Consider the following 14470-nt stretch of genomic DNA (forward strand, 5'->3'; position numbering starts at 1 on the left):
ACATCAAGTCCAACTAGAAAACTGTCTAATATATATATGTCACATCTCGAGTCTGCCTGTTGCGCTTGGCATGGCACTTCCAACAGGTCGTTTTGTGACAGATTACCACAGGCCGACCAGCCGCCTTGCTGTGCTGACACAGCATCGATATGATAGCCAACCGTGCAATGTGATTATCATAGCATCTGACGACCGCGGGCCCCTCTGTATCATCAAGAACCTGGTCCCAGGTCTCAATCGACAGCAGTTCACCGTCCCTCTCGCTGACTAGGGGCCTCCCTTCGCCAGAATGCTCTTGGGAAACGTGCGTACACCCATTACTGCCACTGTTGCTATGGGACTGTCTCTCCAGCTGCTTGCTGACGAGGGCACGACATATGTCGACATCAGCCACCCACTTTCCTGCGTCGCGTACCGAAATGACAGCCTCGATGACGTTGACGTCAGCATTGCGCTGGCCGACGGACTGGAATTGCACCAGTGGGACTTCCCAATCGGTGAGACTGAGATGCAGCGACGTGTTGGAGAACTGATCCAAGGGAACACCGTCAAAAGCTGACGACTCGATTCGCCACGCGGCTGGATCCAGCTTGCGTACCATGAGATTTGATGGTGATGTGAGGATGGAAAACCCGGATTTGCCTATGTTTCCGAGGATGCGAGTGAAGCTGTATTCAGGGTAGGTCATCTCTGGATCATTGAGGATCTAGTGATTGGGCTCTCGATCAGTCTCCTGCTACTACGTGGGTATCTAGAGAGGTTATAGTCAAAGCAATCGACAAAACAACTTACTGCTGTGCGTACGAAAATCGAATCTCCGCCGTTAAGACCAATGATGTTGTGTACATTCTTCATATTGGTGATGAAGTTGTTTCCCGTCTCAAAATAACCTATCAAGGCAATCGCTGAAGCCTGATTGATAGACAGGTGTAATGACGCTCTAGCCCACTCATCATCCTTGAACCCCTTGGAAAATATGGGAGGGTCTAAAACTCCATCAACGATTGAGCACGAAATGGTTGCCCTCCCGCTGCAGGTTCGCGGTACATCTCGTTGATGGCGGCTAATACTTGCAAGAAGCCTAAAGCAGGCTCTTTCTCAAGCACCTCATTCAGGCGAGTTGGATCAATGAAGTCGTACTCGAAACACCACAGTATGTCATCTAATGTGATATCGGGCTCTGTCGGGCTGGTCTCAATGTGCTTGGCATAGACAACGGCATGCTCGTGCCTGCAAAGTGACTCCTTTTGGAAGGCTTCGCGCTTACTGTTCTGGCCGAAGAATGCCTCGTAGGTGTCCTGACTTTGTCCTGCGGATGTAATGATGTCAAGGTGGCTATTGTAGCTCCATGGGTCATTGGAAATTGGTACCACGGCAGGATATTCGTTGCTGTGTGACTCGAAGTATCGCTCTTGCTCAAAAGCATCCACCTGCTGGTCGGACCCTAGGTATTCAATTGTTTCGGCTTTGAGCTCCCGCTCGCACTGCGTCAGATAATCAGCGCATTGCTCAACATACTTCCTCTCAGCCTCGTCTTTCATAGCTGTGAATTTGCGTCGAGCATCCAGCAATCCGTCTTGATCTCCGTCTCTTGCTGTCTCGAAATCTTGCCCCCACGTACTTCCATCAAGCTCAACAGATTGTTTAGGTTCATCTGGATCAACCATTGGGAAGTCGATACTGTCCACTAAACCGTGCAGTGATCTTCGTGGGTCAGTATTCTCATCCCCCTCGATCTGACATTCATCTTTCGCTTTTCTGATGGCTTCGTCATAAACGTCGCGGAATTGGTCCGGGATCTGGATCCACCGATGATACTGGTTGACACGACTTGTACGAATGGGAGGCTGCCCATCTCCATCCATGGAAGGGAAAGCAGTAGAGAATTGGACGCCTGTTCCTTCGACTGGCCGCTTATCAAAACAAAGTATAATACTGTTGGTATTGTTTAGCCCCGGAACTCTTGTTGCAAGCCGCCGAAGAAATTTGATTTTCCCCTCCGGATCTGCAAGAAGAAAGAGAATATTGGATATATCGAGCAGTCCAAATAGCGGTTTTCGACCTGTTGAGAATACAGCTGGAAGGAATGCGGGTCGACGACGTCCCAAGGAGACTGCGAGTTTGGCCTCTTTGTCGCCCACTGCAAATGCACGTCGTGACTTCTCTATGACTTGCCACCAATCACAATCGAACTTCTTCCGTTCGGGCGCGTAATGATTCTGGGGCTTGCGTCGATAGTCTTTTTCTTATCTCCTCAAGGACGTTGAGTAACTTGAGGAGCTCCGTTGTGGGAATAGACCAGTTTCGGAGAAGGCTGCCGATGCAAACCAGGAAGAACTCGTCCAAGGTCAATCGTGACCCATCAACGTCAAGCCTTCGCGTGCGTTTTACGGCCTCGCCATAATGCATATGATGAGACAGTGATAGCGACCAGTAAACACCTTCAACCTCTCGATAATCTGGGTCTGAGATACCCAGTGACAAGACCCCACCCTGTCTAACCAGGGAGTCACCCATCGCAATGGGGATATTGCCAGTTGGTGGCCCGGCAAATACCAGAATGTCAGGGAAGATATGCCAAGCTGAGATCCCCAGAAGTACTGATCCATCTCGGACAGCATGTGGCCTACCGGATATAAGGCCTTCGGTAGCGGTGAGCGCTGATGTCCAGGCGTTGATCACATCCTTGTAGAGGAGACTTTGTTCCGGTGCACGGCAATACTGAGGTTCTCTATTATGAGTAGAAACTGCTTGTATTGCCGCTGTCTTGATTTGTCGGCCGTCTGTAGCCACGCACGTGCACTGGAATCCCACTGGCTGAGATGCTCACGGGTGATTTCCTGCTGGGCGGCTGAAGCCAGGGCAAAGGGAACCTCCGCACCTTCCTCGAATGCGGATAAGATTTCTTTCTTCCTCTCAATTACTATCTCCGCCCAGAGTGAAGTGGCTTCAGAGTCAGTCCACATTCTGGCAATGATGCAGGCTAGCAAATGTACGGGAAGGGCAGCTTTGCTCGAGGTCGCTGCCGCCCAAATCGAAGTTGCGTCAATACCGCCGAATTCGGAGCGAATCCAGTTACCGAAATGCCCTGAGCCACCCGGATCAGATTCCGATACCTCTTTCGAGATTTCGGAAGCTCGCTGGCCATATGCCTTGATGAGATTGGGCGTCTCCGGACACGCACCCTCAAAAAGAGCCCCAAGTTTCCTTGCCGTTACATGGATCGGTCCAGTCTCTGCCTCCCGGACTCTTTTTGGGAGCGAGAAGGGTACCGATGGACTTGTACTCAGCGGGGGCCTCAAACTTCATCAGTGTGAAATCGAAGTTGAAATTGGCAGCCGCCATAGTAAGCTCCTGGGTTGCTTGGGCGAGCCCAGCCTGGAAACGGCCTATCGACATGTTGAAAGGCGAATTTCAAGGATAGAAAAGATATTCAAGTGTATTGGACATGTAGACTGAACCGCTCATGATCAGACAGGAGATGATGAAGGTGACGGAACTGGGCGATGTTCATCTCGTGGCATTGACCGGGTGACATCAGGAAGCGGGGTACTCGTCGAATAACAGATGCAGCGGCAACTGTGGCCTACCACTCGTCGATGCAAAATCAGGCTGTCATTCGATTCGTTTCCATTACTCTCTCCATTTAGGCTGCATTGAGGCCTCCCGAAGGTCACCTATTCGCAAGGTGATGGAACCCTTTCAGCTGCCGCTTCGGCATTCACCAGCACTAACCTTCCTATCATTAGGAATACCAGCCACCGATGTGCCTCCGACTTACGTATCCAAGTAAATTCTCTGTCAGGAGGCATTTCGTTAAAGTAGCTATGTTTGGGGCTGTTATTATAATTTTTGACTCTAAATCCGTTCAACCTTTTGTATCCATGTTTAGGGGTAGATAAACTCCCAAGTTGCCCTGACCCTTTAGCGGGAATGTTTTGAATCTGGATAACCGCAATGCCAAACAACTCAATATAGATTACCAGTTTAGGAGACCATAATCTATCTCCCACTAGTCCTTTTTACATGAACATTGACTTGATAGTCGGTGTAGATGAGACTGCTACCCGCATCCCGCTCCCAAACAAACCCTTCCGGATCCAGGAGTTCAAAGTCGTACCGCCACAGCAAACTGGCCACAATGAGCCGAATGCTCTGCTGCGCCATCTGCCGGCCAATACACGCTCTGCTCCCGATAAGGAATGGGCGGTACGCGACCGGGTTGTCGGCGTGGAACTCGGCGCTCTTCTCCGCACCGTCTAACCACCCTCTCCGGGCGGAAGGTAGCAGGGTCAGCAAAGTACTCCAGCGACCGCTGGATCGTGTACAGGTCGGCCGAGACGATGGTCCCGGCGGGGATGTAGAGCCCCGCTATGATGCCCTCGGGCGCAGTGCGCTGCGCCGTCTTGCCATTGGCAGGGGGAGCAGACGCAGGGTTTCGCGGACGCAGGCGTTAAGGAAGGGAGTCGGGCAAGCCGCTCCCCGGTGATGTCATCTTCACTAGCCAGGCTGGAGCGTATTTCGGCGCAAAGCCGGCGATAGGCATCGGGATAGCGCAGAACGTGGTAAAACGTAGCGGCCAGCGTTGTGGCTGTGGTCTGATAGCCGGCCAGTCTTGATGCGCCTGCCTGTCAGTGAAAGTCTTGTGGCTGGTCAAGTAATCATGCTACTAACGTCAAGCCCATAGCATTGCTGAAGAAGGCATCCGCATCGAGTGTCAGGCCTTGCTTCTCGCTGCCCATGATGGCGGTGAGAAAGTCCTCTCTGCCATCTTGCCGTTCGATGCAGCTATGGGACGGTCAGTGGGAGTGCCGGTATGAAAAACACGGGATGAATACTTACTCGCGTAGTTTGGTCGACGGTACAAGCTTGGAGAGCTGCGAAGACGGTGTCATTGCTGTGACAAGTCCCCTGGCGAGCTGCAGCGCTTGCGCGATTCCGGGCATTGTCAGGCAGAAGCTCAGCGCTTCAATCATGGGCATAGATGCTTTACCGCGTTTCTTCAAGGACTCATACGTTGCTGATCTCAGGTTAGCTCTCTGTCGTTTGAAAAAGGCCCCTTCGCGACTCACGGCGCTTTCCGGACATGAGCGGCTCCCCGAAAGCCAGGTCCCCAATGATTTCCCAGAACATCGTTTCCAGCGTGTCCGCGAGATCCATCGTACTTCCCCTGTCTACAATCTCGTCTATCTCGGAAATGGCCATATCGATATGGATCTTCTGGATAGGCTCCTGCTTTGCACGCGCTTGAGGCGTGAATGCTTGCTCGATCACTTTGTGCAGTCTCCTGTGAAGCGCTGGGTCGGGTATGGTGATGAGGGTGGGCGCGTTCAGAACCAGGTCTGAGAAGAGCGTCAGGAAGGTCCCATCCTTGGAGAACCGGCCGTCCTCTTGCTTCGCGTAGATTGTGGTCTCGGCCTCCAGGGAAGCAAATGATACCTCATTGGGACCAATCCGTACCGCAGGTCCTAGAACAAATCAGTCATGCTTTTCTAGGACATAGTACCACGGGCAATAGTCTTACCATATTTTTGGTGGAGGGCCTGCAGTTCCGAGTTGAACCGCATGCGGTACAAGGCTCGCATTATCCATAGCTTGGTTCTGTTAGAAATATGGTGTTTGGCAAGTAGTCTAGTGTGTGGGAACTAACCGGAGAGAACTTGGCCAAAAATGGTCCAGGCACATGGGATATTGGGTGGAAGACGCAGCCATATACCACTACTGCTGCCGTAGCAAGGGCAAACTTTTATTATTAGACAGATCGGAGAATACAAGTAAACCTAAAGATCGAATGGCACTACTTACGATAACCAATATAATGCCGACTTGTTGTCCCCAGCTCCAAGCTGGTAACAGGGACAGTACTGCCATGATAGATGTTGGTTTTGGCGATTAGTGGAACAGTATTAGAATGGGAGATGGACAGGTAATCGCTATACCAGTACCACGGGGAATCAAGAAGAACAGCAATTTCAAATTGGTATCATAGTCGAGGTCCGCACGATTCTGGTGGTTGCAAGTCCCCTCTGGGGCCTGGCCTGGGTATTGAAAATACAGTACAGAATGACGTGCATGCGTGCAGGTCACTATTGATTTGCTTATCGCGCCGCGCCTAAAGGATCTGACGTGAGCGACGTTGGTATATCGTTGTGCAGCATCTGCAGTCTGGTTCCGAAGGACGTAGTGCTTAGTCGGAGTCCAGGTTTCAGCAGTTGAAGTCGGGTCCAGTTCCTGTGCTTACTGCGGGGGATGGCGGACGAACAAGCCGCCAACGTCGGAGTTTGTCATGCAGTCATGTCTTACATTTTTGTCATATTTCACATCCGGTGTAACGCCCCCCACACAGGATATGCCATATGTCAAAGACGGTTGACCGAAGCGCCTAGAATCATTCCAAGTATGACTGCAGACGCCCAGGAAGCTACTCTTCGTGCACCGTTCTCTGTTCACCCGCTTGTCACCCCTATGCCCTAGCCCTTGCACAGTGACACTCATCTTTAGCAACCTAAGAAGCGGTATAACAAACTCCCGGGCGCGGAGATAGTCCCGTGTGCCGAGATGAGTTAGTTTGTCAACATAGAGGGCCTAAACCACGACATTTACCACGTCATCTCCCGTCAGGCTAAGACTTGAAAACATTATCCTAGGGCAATTACGTATCACTGTGACTCCATGTTTTCTGAAAAGATTCACGTGGTCGAGGTTCTTTCACATGTGCTCCTCTTGCTTGTATTATGTAACACAGCATTTGGAGGGCAAGGGGTACCAATTACACGACCTTGAACCACCCAGGGACTAGCTCTGTAAACAGCCCATCGGCATCGTACATGTTCCGAACCTTCTTAAGGAACTCGACATTGTCTACTCCATAACTCGCAACTGGATCCTGGTCTTCGGCTGCGTAGTTCATGTACTTGAACGGATAATAGAGCCCTCTCTCCTTGGCGGCTGCTACGGACTGCTCCAGCACAGCCTTGATCCCGGCAATGACGCTCCCGTCATCGGATTCGTGAGACCACTCCCATCCAAAAGAACATACTTTGATACAAGTGAAGCCGTCAGAACCAATCTGATTATGGTGGGGGAAGATATTACTCACTCATTAGTGGCCCATCCTCCTCATCGAGGCCCATCACGTTTCCACCGCGCTTTGCCTGCGCCTTGAGGATGTTTCGTGTTAGTGGCTGAATTCCCAACATCGGCGCAAACCCTTCATCCTTGTCCAGGCCGTTACCCAGTGCCTTCTTCACCTGCTCTACGTAGAAGGCGGCCATCTGCTTCAATAGGTCTTGATCAACCTTGAGGGTCGCCGTCGTAAACCTGCTACGCCGACCCGGCGGCTCGGACTGGTTGAGCTCGTTGGCAAGGTCTGTCAACGAAGTCACCCGCGCGGTGCTGACAACCTTGTTAGCCCCGTACTTCTCGGGATCATCCCGGAACTGGGCGAAGATAGGAGGCTCCTCCCGACCGAGCGTGTCGTACTGTCCCACGGCCCAGGCGAAACTGCCTTGCATGTATCCCAGGCCCGCAAAGAGTGACACGTGCGGGTCGGACGGTGCCTCGTGGGCAAACTTGACAAACGCCCCCGTGATGGTGGATGTAACGGAGGGCAGCAGCGGCCACACGTGCAGACCTCCCCCATACAGGCCCCTGGGGGAACATGTCCAGGTCAAATCGTGTGATGACACCGAAGTTGTTGCCGCCACCCCGAAGGGCGCGGTACAGGTCCGGATGGGCGGATTGCGACACATTGATGATGCTACCGTTAGCAAGCACGACCTGTGATACACGAAGGCGTTAGAACACAGCATGATGATAGGGGTTTATATCAACATCGGTGAGTACCTCATAGTTGCGAACATTATCACAAGCCCAACCGTGCAAGCCAGAGAAGTGGCTCAGCCCACCGCCCAGCAACAGTCCCCCTACTCCCACGTCCCTCAACCGGCCGCCCACGACCGTCCGGTTCGTTTTCTCGAGTTCCGCATATACGTCGCCCCACTTGGCGCCGGCGCCCACGCGAGCCACTCCGATGCTCTCGTCTACCACGACGTCGCTGAGGCCGGCCATGTTCACCGTGATGCCGCCGTCGATGTTGCTCGCCCCCGGGATATCGGAATGTCCTCCGCCACGTATGGCGAAGGGGCACCCGGTAGTTCGCGCCGTCCCGATCACGGCGGCGATCTCCTCGGCGGACCGGGCGTAGACAAGACAGGCCGGTCGGGCGGATTGCTGCTGCTGCGCCCAAAAGAGTGGTTTGCCATCGCCCTCCCACACGCGAAGAGACTCCTGGCTGAATGGTGCAACATAGGTGCCAAGTGGTGTCACCGACAGCCCTTGGCTAGATAGGGCGGTACACTACGCATGTTAGATGGCCCCTTTCTTTGTGTCCGGGCTACAATTTAGTGATACGTACTGCGCTATTGCATGCGACATAGTCTGCTTTCAGAGCTTGACTTCGTCCAATACAGGCACAGAAAACGCCGGACCAGATCAGGTGCCACGATTGTCGCATTTTGCTTCAGTTACAATGAATCGCACACAATGTTTGCGTTTGACAATAACCTCTGGTGCGTGGTTACTGTAGTGTAGCGTGACAAGCTACCCGTATGAACCACGTCAAGTCTTCGTTTATCTTCCGGGGCCAAGAACTGAGGTCTCACATGTGAACAGGTTTGCTTTGGGCCAGGTATGTTCGTAAGAGCTAGATATGCCACCCCCGTATCTCGGGACAATGCCCACGTAAGCCCGGCCCGGTATTGTTGACCGCATAGGTGGGATTCGTATGTGGCCCTGCAAGTATCGTGTATAATCGGTGCCCAGGCACCCGGGCGCTCGGCGGGTTTGCTATTATTGATCTTGGCCGCAGATGCGGCGGCTGATGTGAGAGCCGTCATGGTTGGGTCCGGGAGTGCTTTCGACTGATAAGACACTACCCTCCACTAATGTAATGCCTGCCAATTTTCTCTTGCGTAAGCTATTAAAACCATGAAGGATCATCAACCAACAAGTAGTGTATGTCAATAAGCTGATTTTCTGGCACAGTAAAGTGTTCGCCCGGGACAGGCTGTGTTAGTTCAGTGGTAGAATTCTAGCCTTCCAAGCTAGAAAAAAGAAATAGGAAAGTGAAAGAATTACGTATACCCCTGCATTAGTGACTTACCGGGGGTTCGATTCCCTCACACAGCATTACCAATTTCTTTTTGCGTGATCAAACAGTTGAATATAGTCCTGATCATGCCTTTTTGGCATATCAATCGAATCTGTGGCATGTGCCTGGCGTGGAACAAATCTTGGCTTTGGGCTTGGCAGGATGTTGATGGAGGGCTGCACGTAATCTGACACAACTAGAGAGTACTGCTTACAAGTACCTATGCTGGCCTTTTGGGACAGGTTCCCACATGGTGTTAGCCCCTGATTGGGCATGCCGGATAGCATGCTTGGTAAAATCTGCATTCATGTACGCCAACAAATCAAGTAACTACAGCACTACAGAGTAACCCGCGCCAATGAGATAATCTCGCCTATTCCACCCTAGCAATCCCCTTAACACTGAGCTTCGCAAGACACAACCGCAGCATCGGATTCGCCTCCCCCGCCGCCCGCTCCAGCCGCCCAATCTCCCCCTCGAGCTCGCGCTCCAGGTCCCGCAAGCAGTCCAGCGTCTTGTCAAACGCCCCGCTCTTTTTCAGGCACGCCGTCAGGTGCGCCTTGCACTCCTTGGACAGCGGCGGGGACGACCCGTTGCTCGAGGTCGAGGTGGGCCGCTGCCGGAACACGCCCAGGAGGTGGCCCCGGTACTCCGGGTGGTGCGCGAGGCAGTAGACGACGGGGTACGAGAACTTGCCCTCATCGAGGTCCTCGCAGAGACCCTTTTGCGCGGCGTAGTCGCCGAAGTTCATGTAGTCGTCGCGGATCTGGAAAAAAGCGGCCGAAGAGGAGCGTGAGACGTTCAAAGTCCAGGTGCGACGGTGGTGTCATCGGTGGTGTAGTTTGTGTAGTCTCCTGCCGGTGGTAGTGCCGCTCTCGGCCTGCAGCATGCGCAAAAGCATCCGGAACATGCCGCCCGTCTTGTGATCGACCATGTTGACGTACTCGGCCTCGCTCGGGCAGACCAGGTTGTGCTTCCAGTACAGGTCCCAGCTCTGGCCGAGGTAGAGGCCCTCGAGCTCCTCGAGCACCGCCGTCAGGGCCGCGGGGCTCAGGCCGTGCGCGACTTGGCCCACGGCGCGGACGAACATGAAGGTCGCGCTGTTGATCGACTGGGCCGGCCCGAAGATGACGTGGGCAGCCGGTAGACCCCGGCGCAGAGGGGAGTTGTCTTGGAGATCGTCCAGGATGAGGGACGCGTTGTGGAGCGTGTTGACTACGGAGGTGATGCGCTGGATCGCGGCTGGGGGACGTGGAGCCAGGTGCTGAGGGCGTCGATGAGGGCGCCTCGGACGCCTTTGGAGGGCATGCTGGATATGTAGTCTGCGGGCGCATCCAGGGCAAGACTTGATGGTTCATACAGTGGGTAACTGGAAACGTCGTAGGAGTTCCTCCTCTTTTTCGTAGGTATATCATCTTCTGTAATAGGTGACAATGCCCTCTTGGGGCCGTTGCCGTTGGTACCATTGCCGCCGTGGACGCCATTGGTGCCGTGACTGATGTTCATGGTGTTGGTGCCGTTGGTAAGGGTCTCGTTCTTCCACGCATTCTGCCTCGGGCAAGCAGAGCACCAGTAGTGGTTTCCCGAAACAGCCAAGCCGGCGCAATCAATCCACCTTCTCAGTTTCTCAGGTGTACCCGGCTGGGCTCTGTAGAGTTCGTCACGTCGCTGGCAAAAGTCACTCTCGGACTTGATAATTCTTCGTTTGACTTCGTCCTTGGCGGCCTCGGGTGAAAGCCCTTCGGTTCTGATGAACAATTCAACGGCACTCACAATCCGCTGCGAATGCCCGGACTCTAATTCTCTGCATTCCCGCTCCCAGCTGAAGTAGTCGTTGGCCAGCAGGAGTCCTTCCGTGGCTGCATCAATCATAGGCTGCGCGAGCTTGCGGTCGGCCTCGGAGAGGGATATCGCAAGACTGAACTGGAGCATCGGCCAGAAAACGCTGTCAGTTGGTTAGCCTCTGGATTCAGAGAAGAGCTCAGGGTGCTTACAGCATCCCGCCGTTTTCGCTGCGGTATTGCAAGTACTCTTCGATAGTCTGCGCTTCCTTGTCGCTGTTCTTCTCGCTTATCGCTAGCCAGACGTCGCGGAACGCAGCGAGCATGTTCAGGCCACGTTCATGGTCAAGGTTGACGCATTCAAGAATACACTGCGACACGAGCTTCTTGGTCTTCATGGCTCGCGAGTCCGGAGTCAGACATCGCCCGTCATCCGGATCCAAAGCTGCATGAAGCTCATCGTTCTCGGCTTTAGCCTCCTCGATGCTGAGGCCCTCGCCCTTATCTGGAACAAAACTGTCAACAAACACACATATGAGCGGAAGTAGAGTGGGAGCAGATTTACCATCGTGAATCAGCCCAAGGTCGGAGAGGTATGCCAGCACGCCCAGCCGCTCCGGGATAGCTTCGGGGTAGATGAGAGAAGACCAGTTCCCAACTGGCGAGAAAGAGAAATGTGTTTTCTTTTCCCGGCCATCGCCGATCTCTCTCGCCCAATCTCTTACAAAGCGGTGGCTTGCTGTGTCCGCGAGGTCGTCTCGGGGGTGAATGCGGATAGGAAGCGTGGTGAAACAGCCCGTCCTACTGGCTTCGTCGGCGGGGACGAGCTTCGACTGGTACGACAACGGCTCCATGGCTGGAAGCTTGCTTTCAATACCAAAGTGATAGCGATAGTAATTTGTCGGCAACTGCTTTATTACCCTAAGACATGTGTCTGGCTTGGGTACCCGTGAGAAATTGATCCAAACTCCCTTTACGTCTATTTCAGGTATCTACATCAATCCAGCCAAGACGGTGATCCATTGCTAAACTTCCGTAGAGGCGAATGGGGGGAGTACAGAGCACGCCGTTACGAGTCACCTAGATACCTGACATGCCGTGTAATGCGGTATGTGACGTATCACATGCAAACAGGAGATCCAATAATCCAGACCCGCGCGGCGCTACTGACGCGGTCCTGCCCATTTCGTGTGACTGGCCTCAAAGTACCGCTGATGTAAGACTCCGGGTATGGTTGTGCTGACCACCTGCATGCTCACCGTGACGCCGTAAGATAAGACCCGACCAAGATCTTTGAACACGGGCCCGAGTTCAATAAGTAATAGTAGTGGATCCACCACCCCCTATCAAAGACAGTCAGTCGGTGCAACCAATAGTCCCACCGAGGACTGGCTGTGGTATCTAGTATCCCGCGCCAGCAGGCGTCGTCTGGATAGATCATAAATACGCATACATGCATGTCTACCTATCGGAAGCCGGAGTCCGATGTGGTTACTTGCACTGGTGGTAGGTTGCAAGAGCCCGCATCAAGCTTCCCTGGCCTCGAAATTCCTCGTTTCTCTTCAAACATTTGTTTGTCAACATGTCCATATCAATCTCGTCTATCGATATACTCGGCCAGTCTGTGCCGCTGGTATCCCTTATCGCACTTCCCATCATCTATATACTGTACCTCACCGTCTACCGTCTGTATTTGAGTCCAATCGCGCATTTTCCAGGGCCGAGGCTTGCGGCGTGGACGTACTGGTATGAGTTCTGGTACGATGTGGTTGCCGAGCCCGAGTACACCTTCAAGATCGGTCGGTTGCACAAGCAATATGGTAAGTGCCGACCCCGTCCGTCAGGGCTTTGTTGAGCTAGTATACTGACACATTTGCAAGGCCCTATCATCCGCATCAACCCGGATGAAATCCATATCGTAGATCCGGACTTCTATGACACTATCTACGCCGGCAGCGGGCGGAAGCGTGATAAGTGGGATTGGATCACCCGGTCGTTCGGGGTTGACGAGAGCCTAATTGGCACTCTCGGGCATGATGAGCACCGCGTGCGAAGAGCGGCACTATCGCCGTACTTCTCGAAGCAGAGCGTGCGGGCCCTGCAGCCGCTCGTGGACCGGAACATGGCCATTCTGCTGGGGCGTCTCCAGGAGTTCGCTACGAGCGGGGCCACGATGAAGCTGGATGATGCCTATGCCGCGTTGACCAACGGTAAGACACCCTCTTCATACCTACAGTAGATCTTGCCTCACTGATTCATGAGTAGATATTGTCGAATACTACGCCTTCGGAAGGAGCGAGGACCGTCTCCAGGCCCCAGACTTCGACCCTTCCTTCCGAGACGCAATGCTACAGGGCGGCAAGTCCGGCCACGTGCTGAAGCATTTTCCCTGGCTGATGGACATGCTCCGGAAGCTACCGATCTCGTGGCTGCTCCGACTCAGCCCCGCCATGGGTGCCTACGCGCAGCTCCAGACCAACGTCAAGCAGCAGGTCGCCCAGATCCAGCACGCGCATCAAACGCACTCGTACGAGAAGACGCAGCGAACGATCTTCCACGAGATCCTCAACAGCAAGCTGTCCGACTACGACAAGTCAAGCGACCGCCTCTGGCAGGAGGGCGAGGTCGTCGTGGCCGCGGGCACCATCACCACAGCCTGGGCACTGGGCGTGTCAACCTACTTCACCCTTGCCTCGCCGGCCATCCTGTCGCAGCTGAAGGCCGAACTAGAAGCCGCCATCCCAGACCCGGCGCAGCCGCTCAGCCTGGCCGCGCTCGAGCGCCTACCCTTCCTGACGGGCGTGGTGCAGGAGGGCGTACGCCTCAGCCACGCCATCTCGCACCGCCTGCACCGCATCTGCCCCGACGAAACCCTCGTGTACCGCACCGCGGACCGCGAATGGCGCATCCCGCCCGGCACGCCCCTGAGCATGACGAGCAACCTGGTCCACCACGACGAGCGCGTCTTCGCGGACTCGCACGCCTTCCGCCCCGAGCGCTGGGTCGAGAACCCGCGGCTGGACCGGTACCTCGTCTCGTTCGGCAAGGGCGGGCGGGCGTGCCTGGGCATGAACCTCGCGTACGCGGAGCTCTATTTGACACTGGCGGCGCTGTTCCGGGTGTACGGGACTAGCGAGGTGCGTGGGAAGGACGACGTCGGCGCGCTGGAGCTGTTTGAGACGTCGGCGGCGGATTTGGTGATTACGAGCGATACGGTCGTTCCGGTCATGCCGGAGGATTCTAAGGGGTTGCGGGTGAAGGTGCATCGGGTGGTCAAGTGATTGCTTATGTGCCGTGACCTGTTAAGCGAAGTCGATATGGAGAGGCTGTTTTCTCTATGGTTTGACCAGGCTTGGCTGAATGTGTCTGGAACTCACATTGCCAATTCATCATAGATTGCCCAGCAAAACATAGAATTATGTAAACTCGATCTAGCCCACTATCATAACGCCCACAAATTGTGGATGTACGATTTCCTGATCGTACCATTTACCCTCCCTCCCAAATCAATACCACCTACTCGGTACTGACTTACATG

General features: G+C 54.0%; 6 protein-coding genes across 6 annotated transcripts; 1 reads left to right on the forward strand and 5 right to left on the reverse strand.

Moving 5' to 3' along the window:
* Positions 1 to 25: 25 nt before the first annotated feature.
* Positions 26 to 3399, reverse strand: PG997_002263 (uncharacterized protein; the record flags this gene model as incomplete). Its single annotated transcript, XM_066806578.1, is given in 6 exon segments — positions 26 to 706; positions 793 to 1030; positions 1048 to 2219; positions 2263 to 2685; positions 2700 to 3247; positions 3273 to 3399. The coding sequence occupies 6 exon segments, from the start codon at positions 3397 to 3399 to the stop codon at positions 26 to 28; spliced, it is 3189 nt and encodes a 1062-aa protein (XP_066673874.1).
* Positions 3400 to 4002: 603 nt separating this feature from the next.
* PG997_002264 (cytochrome P450 3A19) lies at positions 4003 to 5585 on the reverse strand (the record flags this gene model as incomplete). The annotated part of the gene is given in 7 exon segments (XM_066806579.1): positions 4003 to 4245; positions 4265 to 4405; positions 4431 to 4628; positions 4671 to 4788; positions 4843 to 5020; positions 5073 to 5468; positions 5525 to 5585. The coding sequence occupies 7 exon segments, from the start codon at positions 5583 to 5585 to the stop codon at positions 4003 to 4005; spliced, it is 1335 nt and encodes a 444-aa protein (XP_066673875.1).
* Positions 5586 to 6769: 1184 nt separating this feature from the next.
* PG997_002265 (FAD-binding domain-containing protein) lies at positions 6770 to 8515 on the reverse strand (the record flags this gene model as incomplete). The annotated part of the gene is made up of 5 exons (XM_066806580.1): positions 6770 to 7038; positions 7100 to 7650; positions 7724 to 7779; positions 7846 to 8358; positions 8417 to 8515. 5 exons carry the CDS (start codon positions 8513 to 8515, stop codon positions 6770 to 6772), a joined length of 1488 nt encoding a protein of 495 aa, XP_066673876.1.
* Positions 8516 to 9524: 1009 nt separating this feature from the next.
* On the reverse strand, positions 9525 to 9902 carry PG997_002266 (geranylgeranyl pyrophosphate synthase; the record flags this gene model as incomplete). The annotated part of the gene is made up of 1 exon (XM_066806581.1): positions 9525 to 9902. One exon carries the CDS (start codon positions 9900 to 9902, stop codon positions 9525 to 9527), a length of 378 nt encoding a protein of 125 aa, XP_066673877.1.
* A 75-nt stretch (positions 9903 to 9977) lies between these two features.
* On the reverse strand, positions 9978 to 11786 carry PG997_002267 (Ophiobolin F synthase; the record flags this gene model as incomplete). The annotated part of the gene is made up of 3 exons (XM_066806582.1): positions 9978 to 10473; positions 10512 to 11096; positions 11146 to 11786. 3 exons carry the CDS (start codon positions 11784 to 11786, stop codon positions 9978 to 9980), a joined length of 1722 nt encoding a protein of 573 aa, XP_066673878.1.
* Positions 11787 to 12514: 728 nt separating this feature from the next.
* On the forward strand, positions 12515 to 14213 carry PG997_002268 (uncharacterized protein; the record flags this gene model as incomplete). Its single annotated transcript, XM_066806583.1, has 3 exons — positions 12515 to 12752; positions 12813 to 13142; positions 13198 to 14213. The coding sequence occupies 3 exons, from the start codon at positions 12515 to 12517 to the stop codon at positions 14211 to 14213; spliced, it is 1584 nt and encodes a 527-aa protein (XP_066673879.1).
* Between the last annotated feature and the right edge of the window lie 257 nt (positions 14214 to 14470).

Source organism: Apiospora hydei, assembly GCF_038363865.1.
Source record: "Apiospora hydei strain CBS 114990 chromosome Unknown utg000003l_segment0_segment0, whole genome shotgun sequence".
Lineage (NCBI taxonomy): Eukaryota > Fungi > Ascomycota > Sordariomycetes > Amphisphaeriales > Apiosporaceae > Apiospora > Apiospora hydei.